The sequence below is a fragment of the Corticium candelabrum genome, chromosome 4 (genome assembly GCF_963422355.1).
Source record: "Corticium candelabrum chromosome 4, ooCorCand1.1, whole genome shotgun sequence".
NCBI lineage: Eukaryota > Metazoa > Porifera > Homoscleromorpha > Homosclerophorida > Plakinidae > Corticium > Corticium candelabrum.
In genome coordinates, this window is record NC_085088.1 from 8,635,846 (window position 1) to 8,648,347 (window position 12,502).

The 12,502-nt window shown below is 42.9% G+C and overlaps 2 protein-coding genes across 2 annotated transcripts; both read right to left on the reverse strand.

Annotated features, from left to right (window-relative positions):
- Positions 1 to 77: 77 nt before the first annotated feature.
- Positions 78 to 1,735, reverse strand: LOC134178629 (uncharacterized). Its single transcript, XM_062645516.1, has one exon. The coding sequence runs from the start codon at positions 1,440 to 1,442 to the stop codon at positions 267 to 269; it is 1,176 nt and encodes a 391-aa protein (XP_062501500.1). The 5' UTR covers positions 1,443 to 1,735; the 3' UTR covers positions 78 to 266.
- A 7,790-nt stretch (positions 1,736 to 9,525) lies between these two features.
- LOC134178886 (uncharacterized) lies at positions 9,526 to 10,479 on the reverse strand. Its single transcript, XM_062645798.1, has 5 exons — positions 10,297 to 10,479; positions 10,052 to 10,234; positions 9,946 to 9,993; positions 9,831 to 9,893; positions 9,526 to 9,775 (listed from the first exon to the last, which is right to left on the reverse strand). The coding sequence occupies exons 1-5, from the start codon at positions 10,312 to 10,314 to the stop codon at positions 9,599 to 9,601; spliced, it is 489 nt and encodes a 162-aa protein (XP_062501782.1). The 5' UTR covers positions 10,315 to 10,479; the 3' UTR covers positions 9,526 to 9,598.
- Between the last annotated feature and the right edge of the window lie 2,023 nt (positions 10,480 to 12,502).

The window sequence follows — 12,502 nt, forward strand, 5'->3', positions numbered from 1 at the left end:
GCCAATGGCCAGTACGCTAAGTATTCGTCAACCCTCCAGTCCAGACCATTCGCGTAGGTCAAACTATCTATCTATCTATCTATCTATCTATGGAAGGTCCTTTATTGTAATATACCGAACGATACAGTACAATAAGCGTCTACAGGACTGGTAGCACTATAACAGAAGTAGAGTTCTGGAGTACTATGTAGAGGTCCAGTCGAAGACTATACATCACAAATGATTAAAAGCAGAAATTACAACAACAAAAAAAAAACACTTTTAAGTTAAGAGATGTTGTCTCTTCTTGCCAACCAGCATCGAAAAGAGTCTTTCAGGGTGGAATGAATGACAGCTTGAAACAGATCGTCCAAGTCGCGTTGAAGAGGCTTGCACAACATGCAGACTGCTCGTCGAGTTTCAGGAAAAATCAATCCTCTCGACCCAACCAAGAGATGCAAAAGCTCCGTCTTATACTGATGGTTAGCATCTTTGACAAGTTGGGCATAGCGGCGTTCTTTCCGGGCCTTCGTTTCTTCCACGACTGTTTCGAATGGGACCGACAGCTCAAGCATCCAGGCCTTTTTGAGGACGGCATTCCAAACAACAATGTCTGGACGAAGGCAGGTACAGGTTATATCGACAGGAAAATTGTATACTGATTCTGGTAGGTCGGCTACTATGGAAAACTGTTGACTAAGATGACGTTTTAGAAAGTCCACAAATAGTCTCAGCGTATTGTCGTGTCTCTGTTTGTACAAACCTCGATCAAGTAGACTGGGACATGCATTTAGCACGTGGCACAGCGATTGGGGTTGGTGACAGAGAGGACATTGATTGCACGAAATTTTCTTCCACAACTGTAAGTTGGTTGCTGATGGGAGGGTGTCCTGGAGCCCATTTATTGCCCATTTGAACAAGTCATCGGGTAGAGATTTTAGGGACAAGGCAAAGTGCTCAGCTTCCACGTCCTTGAATCGAGCCGCTTGACCTTGTACAGACAGGGAGGTAAGATGTGACAAATGACGATTATTTGATGATTCCGTAATCGTCTTTTTGATGTTCTTTATTTTTGATTGCAGGCACCCAGGCGAAGTATCAAGAGTTGCCAAGAAACTGCCGGCACTAAATCTGGTTGATGACAACTCAGTCTCTCTTGAAATCTTTATAGTTGCCAGGGCTCTCAAGCATTCGTCATTTGATTTAGTAAATCGAAGCAGGTTGCAAGACTGTAGTCTCTTGAAAGAATCTGACGGTTGGCCAAGTTGGAGGCCGCCGTTCTTGGTGTTAAGGAAAAGGCGAGAGACAGCTGCTGAATGAGCAAGACCGACCCATTTTTTTAAGAATTTCGTGACTACACTGTCCAATGATTGCTCGATCCATGACAAAGGAATAGATGCAATGCTCAGTAACCATGAAAGCCGCGGTAGCACCGCTCTCTTATAGAGAAGACATTTATTCATTCGGGAAACGGCTGTTTGATCGACTTTATTCAATAAATTCTTAGTAGTCTCCAGAAGCTCTCTTGAAATGTCGGCATGAGACAGATCAGACGCAATTGGAAGACCCAAGTACTTGTAGCTTTTCTTGTGTGACAAGAATGGAATCTTTTGCCCTTGTATAGAGATTTCCGGGTCAAAGACAGTTGGATGAATCAGCCTCCGACGTGAAAAAGTTGAACATTTTGCTGCATTGACTTCTAGGCCAGACCATTCGAGGAATTGGTCTGTTCGCTTGCACACAGCATTAATTTCATGTGGACCTCTATATATATGGGTACACTGCGTGAAATTCGGCGTGAGATGTAATCGTAGTATGGCGGCGGACGAAAACAAGCGCAAGGAAAACTCCCGTGAGTTTGGGGGCTGAGAGGCCGAACTCTCAGTTGATAACTGAAGCCAAAGCCAAACGGGTCCGCAAGGTACTACGAGGCGATCCCAGTGCACTTACGGAGACGGTACGTTTCCGCTTTTATGTCAAAAGTAAAGGATTCTCAGTGGTGGACCTTCCACTACTAGGTCTTTCAGGTGTTCTTTGTGCCCCAGCACCAAAGGTAAGTTGTAATATAATAGTAATAATAATATATTTTGTTTCATATCACTACGGGTACAGTGCTATAGGCCAGACAAGATACATACACTAACAAGAAAAAATAGATAGTCATAGAAAAATAAACGTAGAAGAATAAACAAACATAAATTAAGGTTTAATCCAGCTCTTAAAGTCCATGTAGAACAACACCATGATTCTTGTCCTTGTCTCATTGTCCACTGATCGCCACAGATTGCCTTGAGTATTCAAAAGGAACCCGCTCACTAATTCGTTATTAGAATGAACTGCTCTTCATAAGAAAGAGAGCTGGCTAACACGCAATAGATCTGGAGCTTCCCTGATAGGTTCTCCAAGAGTTTCACGCAAGGATGTTCTGTTTGAGATCCCTAGCCCTCTCCGATACCCTCTTCTCCACGCTTGATGTAGTAAACGTTTGGTACTTCCCATTCCCAAATCCCACAGTTCGCATCCATAGCCCAACACAGGTAACAATACAGAGTACATTATTGTTGTCCATACTGTAGGATTACGACCCACACCTTTGACAGCCCCTACAATTGAGTATAATGAAGAGTAGAATTTCCGACACCGCTCTTCCACCGCACCAGTTGTTTCTTTCGGAACAGCCGATAATTTATGACCTAAATGAATGACATCATGTACTTCAGGCAGACTCTCTCCATTGATGGAGAAAGCTGTCTCTTTACAGTAAATGGATCGCCTCTTCCTAAAACTAATTGATTTACTTTTCTGAATATTAAATTTCAGGCAGCGGTCTGTTGCAAAACTCTCGCAGATCTCCAATAACCTCTGCATGCCCTCTCTGCTTGTAGACAGAAGCGATAAATCATCCGCTTATGCGATGCCACCACTAAACCTCCCGTTGATTCGAACACCTACTCCCGATTGTTCCAATCCAGTAATAAGGTCATCAACGTAAACATTAAATAGAGCAGAAGAGAGTACACTGCCTTGGCTAACTCCATTAGATGTTTTGAAAGACGCTGATTTGACGAGTTCCATTTCACATATAGGTCTTGTTCTTTATACCAGTTCCTCAGGAATTTCACGATAGAAGTAAGGGTATGCCGTTCCATCAGCTTCATAAACAATAGAGCATGATTAACTCTATCATACGCTTTCGATAAGTCAAGAAAGCATCCAAATACAATCTCGTTTCCATTTTCAAGAAAATAATTGATAGACTCCTGTACGACAAACGTAGACATATCACAGCCATGACCAGCCTTAAAACTGAATTGTTGCTTGTTTGTATGCCAAACTCTCTGATATTTTGCCATGATAATTTTCTCTAATAGTTCTCCCAGCACTGACGATATCGCTATGCCTCTATAATTGTCTGGATTATTTCTATCTCCAGCTTGATCTTTCAGGATGGGGATTATTCCAGTTTCTAAAATTTCTCGGAATACAGCCATGCTTGACCAATCCTGTAAACAAGCCAGCAATATGTCTATAGAGATTCAGGGAGCCATTCTTGATATGTTCTGCCTGAATACCATCCAAATCTGAGGTCTATTGTTCTTCAGTTGTAAAGAAGCCTTCCTACATTCTTCTGCATTGATAACAAAGTGCCACCACGAGGTTCTTTTTCTCATATCTTCTTCTTCTACCATTCTATCAAGCTGGTTGTTCCATACATCGCAAAAAGTTTGATCTTGAATATTTCCTAATTTTTGGTAATACTCTTTTCAATAATTGCTAATGTCGCTGTCCGTTCTTGCCATCCCTATCTGAACACCATTGCATGATGGTCGACCTTGATTCTTAATTGTTTTCCAGAAATCGTTCTTGTCTGCTGAACAAAGTTTTTCCAAGAGGATCTCACTCTCTCTCTTTTCACTCGCCTGCTTAACTCTCTTGAGTTCTTTTCGGAATATTTTCCGAAGAGTGTACCAGATCGACATTTTCCACTTTGCTTCCATTTCCAGTATGCTTCACTGGCTTCCTGTTGTTTTAGTCGAATATCGTTATCCCATCCATGAAGCCAAACTCGTCTGTATTTCTTCTTTGGAATACTATTTTGCCCTGCAGTACGTAGTGCATGGATAATACTTTCGCAATATGGTTCCAAGAGAGCTTTGTGACAACATCGGTCTGGTTGATTACATAGAATTGCATCCCACGGTATTTCTATATCTGATAGGCGTCTATCCAATTCCCATTGGTATCTAAGTAAGTCCAGGTCTTGACACTGTTGCCAATTACAAACCAAATGGTTATGTCTGACATTGGAGGTCTTTACATTATGTTGATCGACTATCATTCAATTGAGTGAATAGTCGCACTGGCCAATGATCAGAACCAGGAACTATATTATCCTCTGTTACATGAAAGTCTCTAACCTGAGATCTGATGTTATTTGACACTAAGGCATAGTCCAACCAACTGCACTTTGAGAGATCCCCTGATTCCCACATCATGAAATTTACATCTTTTTCAAAGCGATCTAGATCTGCAATGACGACATCATTATTTGCTGGAAACTTTCTCATCTTCTTTCCAAACCTGCTACTACTGAATGAGCGAGGGTCACCATTAAAGTCCCCAATTATTATTTTGCTGTGAACTCCGGGCTATTGACAAGACCATCCAAGTATCCAAGTTCTTCTTCATAATCATCACTTGATGTTACATCTCCCAAATCACAGGGCATATATGCTGACGCAACCAGAAATTCCTTACTCCGAAATCAATGCTAATAGCACTCAGTCTGTCTGATGGGGTCTTTTGTACTTGGATATTCTTTTGTAACTCCTTCTTCCGCATGATAGCAGCACCACCATAGGGTCTCCCTTGACCCATTAAATTACTCCTCCTTGGGGAGACAGCTGTGAAAAACATATCCATTTTTACATGACCAAGTAGATCAAACTGTTCTTTCAGCAACCAGTGCTCCTGAAGGCAAAGAATATCTGCTTGCTCAGCAAGCACTCTAACATGATCTTCAGAAGATCTAAACCCTCTACAGTTTAATAGCTATAAAGGATCTCCTATTAAAGTGATAGGAGATATCCATATTCCAGTCCAGTGTGGAAAGCACAAACTAGGTGGATTTCCTTTCTACGTGACATCCTCTGGAGCAAACATTATGGGAGTGGATCTTTTTGATGCATTGGGGTTTCAAATAGTTCAAGACGATCTGACTCAAAGAAAAGAGCCTATCCTGCAAGTGGTATCAAAATGGCAGAGTGAATGGCCTAGCCTTTTTACGGGCTTAGGATATGTCAAGGAATTTGCTCATCAGCCCATGATCAACCCAGATGTTAAACCAGTGGTGCAATCTTTACGCCGAATTCCTCTGGCGTTGCGTGACGAGGTTTCGCTAGAGTTGAAGCGATTGGAATCAGAGGCTATCATTGAGAAAGTGGTGTCGTCTCCCTGGGTGTCAAATTTAGTAGTCGTAAGAAAGAAATCTGGAGAGATTCGCTTATGTGTCGATCTTCGTCAAGTAAATAAAGCTGTTATTCCACAGAAATATCATTACCTACTGTTGAAGAGATAGCTGCGGAGTTCTATGGTTCGGCCATCTTTACTAAATTGAACTTGAAGCAAGGAGATCTACAGGTGCCTTTGATGGAAGACAGTCGCAATCTTACAGCTTTTGTGACACACGATGGAGTATATCGGTTTCGTCGAATGCCATTTGGTTTGTCACCGCACCGAGTGCTTTTCAACAGATGATGGCGACCATCGTGTCTGGAATCAAGGGAGCATTGGTATTTATGGATGATATTGTTGTCCATGGTCCTACACAAGAGTCTCACGATCATGGACTAAAGCAGGTGTTACAGAAACTGACCGACCACAAGTTGACCTTAAATGAAGACAAGTGCATGTTTTCTAAGCGACAAGTGGAGTTTCTGGGGTATGTCATCTCGGCACAGGGAATAATGACACAGCAATCAAACGTGAAAGCCATACAGGAGGTCCCATCACCAACTTCATCTGCGGAGTTGGCTTCGTTTCTTGGAATGGCAAATTACTACCTGCGTTTTGTGCAAGATTACGCAGAGATCACTACTCCTCTAAGACGGTTGTTGAAACAAGATGTTTCTTGGAAGTGGACAAATGAATGTCAACTACCATTCCAGCAATTAAAAGACTCAGTTACGTCAGCCCCGGTTCTAGCACATTTTTCAACTATGGCAGTTCCGTATGTAACCTGTGATGCTTCTGGAACGGCGTTAGGCGCTGTTCTTTCACAATATCAGGACGGACAGGAGCGACCTGTGACGTTTACATCGAGAGCGTTAACAGAGACAGAGAAGAAATACTCAGTGGCGGAACGAGACGCATTGGCCTGTATTGGGGCAGCGGAGCGTTGGCACATCTATTTGTATGACCGAAGATTTGTTTTACGCACGGACCATCAGGCGTTGACAACTCTTCTTTCAATAACCGGTTCTGGACAACGCCCTCTTAGATTACATAGATGGGCGGATAGATTGCATAGGTATAATTTCTCAGTACAGTATAGACCTGGTAAGCAAAATCAAGTTGCTGATTTTTTGTCAAGTGTCAATCATCAAATTGTTGGTTGTCTCAGTGATGAGCCAGATGCTGCTGCTGAGGATGATAGTCTGTGAATTCAGACATTGACGGTTTCTTCGGACACAATTGTTTCTCTTGAGGAATTGGAACAGGAATCAGTTGTAGATGACATCACACAAGAGGTTGTTCAGTTTGTGCAGAAAGGATGGCCATTGAGAATGACTGATGAGAGTCTTCAACGATATTATCATGTTCGATCCGAGCTATTCTTATGGGGCAAAGATCTGAAATGCTTGGCTAGAGGTCAGCGAGTAATCAGACCACAGAAGTTGCGTGAGAAGGTGTTGGGGATAGCACATGAAGGACATTTAGGAATGGTACGAATGAAACAGCGTTGTAGGGAGGTGGTATGGTGGCCAGGAATGGATAAGCAAGTTGAGAATTGGGTAAGAGATTGTGAAGCGTGTCTCCTGAGTGGGAAATCAGTTCGTCCTAGGGTGGCTCCATTACAACCAGTTCAGTGGCCTGCACGACCTCGGGACCGAATTCAGATTGATATTTTTGGAGAACTGCACGCAGCTCCCTACAGCCAGTGATCGTTGTTCATGACTTATTTTCAAAGTGGCCGGAGGTGCAAGTCATGCAGAATGTAACCACTGCCACTGTCATTGCTTTTCTTCAGTCTTTATTTGTTAGATGGGGTTTGCCAAGTATCATTGTTACCGACAATGGACCACATTTCACGTCGTTTCAGTTTGAGAAATATTTGCAAAAGAAAGCTATTCAGCATGTTAGGACGTCTTGTTACCATCCTGAGGCGAATGGAGGTTTTGAGAGATTTAATCAGGCATTGAAACAGGGTTTAAAACTCACCTTGCAAATGACAAATCCATTATCAACGCGATACGATCGATCTTGGTAAATTATCGAATGACACCCCATGCTTTGACTAGACGGTCACCTGCTGAATTAATGCTTGGAAAAAAACTTCGAGGACCATTGGATACTCTACGACTGCAAACTGAACCCAAGAGTAGCAAGGTGCAGGATACGAACGAGAACGAAGGTCTGCGGGCAGACATTCAACGTAAGCAAGAAAAAGTAAAATCATACGTAGATAAGAAAATGTCAGCTAGAATGTCGTCATTTGAGACGGGAGATTGGGTGAGGATCAAGCGACCTCAAGTTGGTCTCAAGTTACGATCACAACTTTCAGCACCAATACAAATTCAGAAGAAGATCTCGAATGACTCCTACTTGTTGAGTGACAGGTGAAAATGGCATGCAAATAATCTCGTACGAACTAAAGCCCCACCTTCTCTATCCTCCAAGCTAGCAGATTTAGAGCATATGCCGCTAGGACCACTTCTAGGGGAGGGAGATCAATCATTTGGCATAGCAGAGGAAGGAGAGAGAAATGAACAAGGTCGTTTGGAAGAGTTACAAGAACAGAGAAATGAACAAGATCGTTTGGAAGAGTTACAAGAACAGGCTCCCAGAAGATCAACGAGACTGCGCCATCGCCCAGCTTACCATCGGGATTTTGTTCATCAATACGCTACCTAGATATTATTGACAATTTTGGAAAGCGGAAAGTTGTTGTGTATGGTTTCCTGCATCCGGGGTTGTGTTGCTTTGACTGAATTCCGGTTGTGTCATTCCGGTGAATGTTGAGTTAGTCTAGAGAGCGTATATGTTATAGTAGTAAAATATAGATAACTTGTGTTACACGAACACCACACTTATCTAGAGAGCGCGTTACAAATTGTGAATTACTCTGCAAACTTTACGGAACAAAATAATCTGCTGTCTATTGTGAGAGTTTCGCCTGTATATGTACATAGAAACTTTTTTCTATCTACGGGACGCAGTATTTACGTTGCTGTTAGAACACATGTTGTGGTCTCGTAATACGCTTTTTTACGTAGTGTCTCGGGCCACGAGTGCATGGGGAACGCGCCAGAGAACTTCTGGAGCTAGGATACAGCAAGAAGATGACCCACGCGATCGGAATGGGTGAAGCATGCATTTGTAACGACTAGAGAAACCCCGATGGAAAAGTCCGGAACTGGGAAAAGAAAGGGGTCCAGGAGCGGTTGGCCCAGAACCGAGAAGTCCAGAACCGGATGGCTCAGAAAAATGGTCCAATCTATCATGTACATTACTAATTCCAGTATGCCATCGCCGCTTGCGTTGCCATCTCTTGGCCTTCAACGTCGTTTCGGCCGTTGCTTCGACGGTCGATCATCGCTCGGTTGCATGTCTTGTTGTTGTCTGCCATCGCTTGGTTGTCCATCACTTGTACATTTGCATTGAAATTCAGCGCTGCTAAACGCTGTCTATACCTATACAGGACGTGACCCATCGGCTATCTACGTTCTCCCATCGCCTAGGGCGACGAGATGGGGCGGGTGCCCGCCCGAGACGTTAGGAGAACGTATAAAAGGCCGAGTGCCAGCGCTCCTTGATGCGGACTTTCGGGATTGGCAGGAGTTGGCCTAACGCAAGGGCAGAGAAATCTGGTAAACTGCACCAAAGCAAGGCAGGCCTGTAGCGAAAGTGGTCCGGCTTAACGTGCGCTAGCAAGTATGTATAAAGTAGCGTCTTGTATTTCAGCTCCCCATGGAGCTGCAAATTGGTCGGGAAGTTTGAGGCTACTTGGATCTAGTCGACAACTGCAAAATATGGAGTTTGCATGTATGTGATCAATAACGTAAGCTGTTTTACTAAATAGATTACTTATCTGAAACGGAAGTGGCAGAAATAGGCTTCTGGTAAGTTCACTCTAGAAAAAGTGGCCGGACCAGCTCCTATGTCAGGCACTATATTATTACTTGTACCATTGCCCTTCCTACGTCATCTTCTTGAAATAACAGTTGTCAAGCACTAGACCAATAACTACCATTATCCATCGAATCATATCTATGAATAACATGAGGAACCAACAGGGATATGACACAAGACACTATGCAGACGACTGTTATCATCAAATCTAAGTAAATATCAACAACACAGTGTATGGCATTACAGCACACGTGCCAAGCTGACTAACTCAGAATAAGAGCTTGCCAACAACAAGTCCAACAATCAGTGCAATAAGAACAAAAACAATGACGGGGATGCCATTATTGTCCACAGCAATTTCAGCGGAGGGCTTGAGCTGCGGTGTCGTTTCAGACTTACGACTGTCACTTATTTGCTTACGCTGCCGAATATTCTGACTTTCAAGCTGTGAAGCACAAAAATAAGACATGCAGCCCACGACTAACTCCATGCATTTGTACCTCTGCTGTTTTTGACTGTAGCTCAGACACCCTTTTCTGAAGAGCTGACCGTTCCCTAACAACCTGTCCCACAAAATTACACACCAAATGATGTTGCTCCAAACAAATTTTTTACCTCATCAAAGTCTGCAGTAGAAACTTCAGAAGCAGGAGCTTCCTGTTGCTGCAACACACAGTCTACCAAAATACCAAAATTACTTACACAGATGGGTTAAACATACGCTGTCCTCCTTGTTCTCCTGATCTTCTTCCCTTACGTTGGGCGGATCAATGGAGTAAAATGTTGTACCTGGTGTAGTCAGTGACGCAATAGGCGACGAGCTCTGTGGCTGTTCAGTAATCACAGCAGATGATGCTTTAGTAACTGATTCTGTTGCTGCAGATGAGGTTGCCGACAAATTGTTCTAAATATAGAAAATTAAACAACAATACACCTTGGTCATCAATTTTCCAGTACAACTGACACCTGTGATGCAACTGGCATTTCAAATGTGCATTTCAGCTTCGCATCAATAACGTCAGCAGGTTCACAATCTTTCCACTAAAAACAAACCTGTCAGCTACAACATTTATAAACTTTCCCATCAAAACAAAAGTACTGCTACATAAAATAAATGTCAGGTTTTTGGTTCCAGCACAGCAGTAAAGTTGACCAGCACGCATGTATTTTTGAAATTTTGTTTTTTTAGATCGAATGCCACAACAATCTAGTCTCGTGTAGCCAGACCCTTTCCGCCTACATCCTGCTGGCGAGAAAGGGTCTAGGGAAGTGCTTTGTATAGGTTTGTTCTACTACCGTCATTATTCCACCGCATTTCCGGTGGGATAGAGGTGTTTAAACGGTCTTTGGTGGGCTATCAAAATTCATAATGAACACAACAACACGCGTGTACCAGATGTCATATTGTGGCGTCATAGTTGTTTTAGCGTTCCAATAACAACAACACCTGCAGCAGCGAGACTCGCAGTTTGTGCTCTACGTTTGTCTGAGCAATGGACGAGCAGGCGTAGCTGAAAAACTGCCGTTAGTGAGGTGGGAGTGCAGTTGGAACACGACAATGACCACAAGCATGCACACATCCATGCGATTAATTGCTTGTTCAGACTACACTCACACCTCACTAATGGCGGTTTTTCAGCTACGCCTGCTCGTCTTTCGCTCAGACAAATGCAAACTGCGAGTCTCGCTGCAGATGTTGTTGTTATTGGAATGCTAAAACAACTACAACGTCACAACTACGACATCACAACATGACATCTGCTACATGCGTGTTGTCGTGTTCACTATGAATATTGATACCCCACCAAAGACTGTTTAATACTTCTTTACCCCACCAGAAGGCAGTGGGATAATGATGGCGGCAGAACAACCTATACAAAGCACTTTCCCAGACCCTTTTTCGCCAGCAGGATGTAAGCGGGAAGAGTCTGGCTACAAGAGACTCACAACCATCAGCATCATAGTACTATTTCTATTTATCACCAAACAAACTAATTAAGCAATCAAGTATTCAACCCAAGTTCTTCTGAAAACAGGATACATGGCATTGTGTAGTTCTTAAGTTTGTTTAGTCTTTTTTAGCCATAAGTGACTGGCCAAAAAGCCTCTGTGAGGCTGACATCATCGTCCTGAAAGCATGTTTACAGACTTGTACATGAGGGGGCACGAAGACTGGTTAAATGTTGAACACAATACTATATAGCCTAAACTTTCACAGCAGCAGAAAGGCTGACAGACAGAGAAAAGAAACACCTTGGAATATGTGTAAATCTGCCGACTTGACCACCAAATAAGATACTGGTTGCTCTCAAAGTTTCAATGCAAGAACGAGGGGGCCCCAGCACATGGAACCAGTAATGACAGACCAGTACACATGCAACAAAAATGTAATGGAGCAATAAGATAACTGAAATTTGCTCACAGTAGGAGACGAAACCAGTACAATTCAGTTGACAAGTCTGTGGAAAGCATTCTACCTCCAGGTGCAGAAAAACTTTCACAGTGAGCTCCAGACAAAAAAGATTTTGTGGAAAAATTACCTGCCCAGAAACCACAGACCAGATATTTTGTGTGTGGCCCAAGACAAAAGCAAAGAAATACACAAATAGGGTATTACTCCAGCATTTAACAGCAGGGCTCTTATTAAAACATTTTGGTAGTATGTGCCTTTGTACAAAGTAGCCAGGGATTAGGGTAGAAGCCAGAGAATTCCCTAAAGGATCAAGACAAGGAAGACATCACTGATAGCCATATTTCTGATGCTGATTTGGTTGCTTCCTCCTCAGGTAAATTTTCAGTTGGCAACTGCTCTCATGCATCAGTTACACATGCTGTTAACTTTCACTAGAACTGTAGCTATCAGCGATGTCTTACTTCGTCTTCGTCCTCCAAGGGAATTCCATGGCTTCTAACCTATTCCCAAACCACACTGTACAAAGGTACATAGTACCAACAGTTTTAATATGAGCTCTGGCATTAAATGCGGTGATTTTTCAAGACAAAAGTATGTACCATTTTCACCCAAACGGTGGGCTGCATGATTCTGTCACATTGCCAAAACCACTTTGCTTAAATCAACCACCACACTTCATTGAATAATGAAGCAGTTCAAAGCTGCTCTTCAAGAAGTCCCAAAAAGCTGTGAAAGCACACTGAGATGATATAGTGCTCA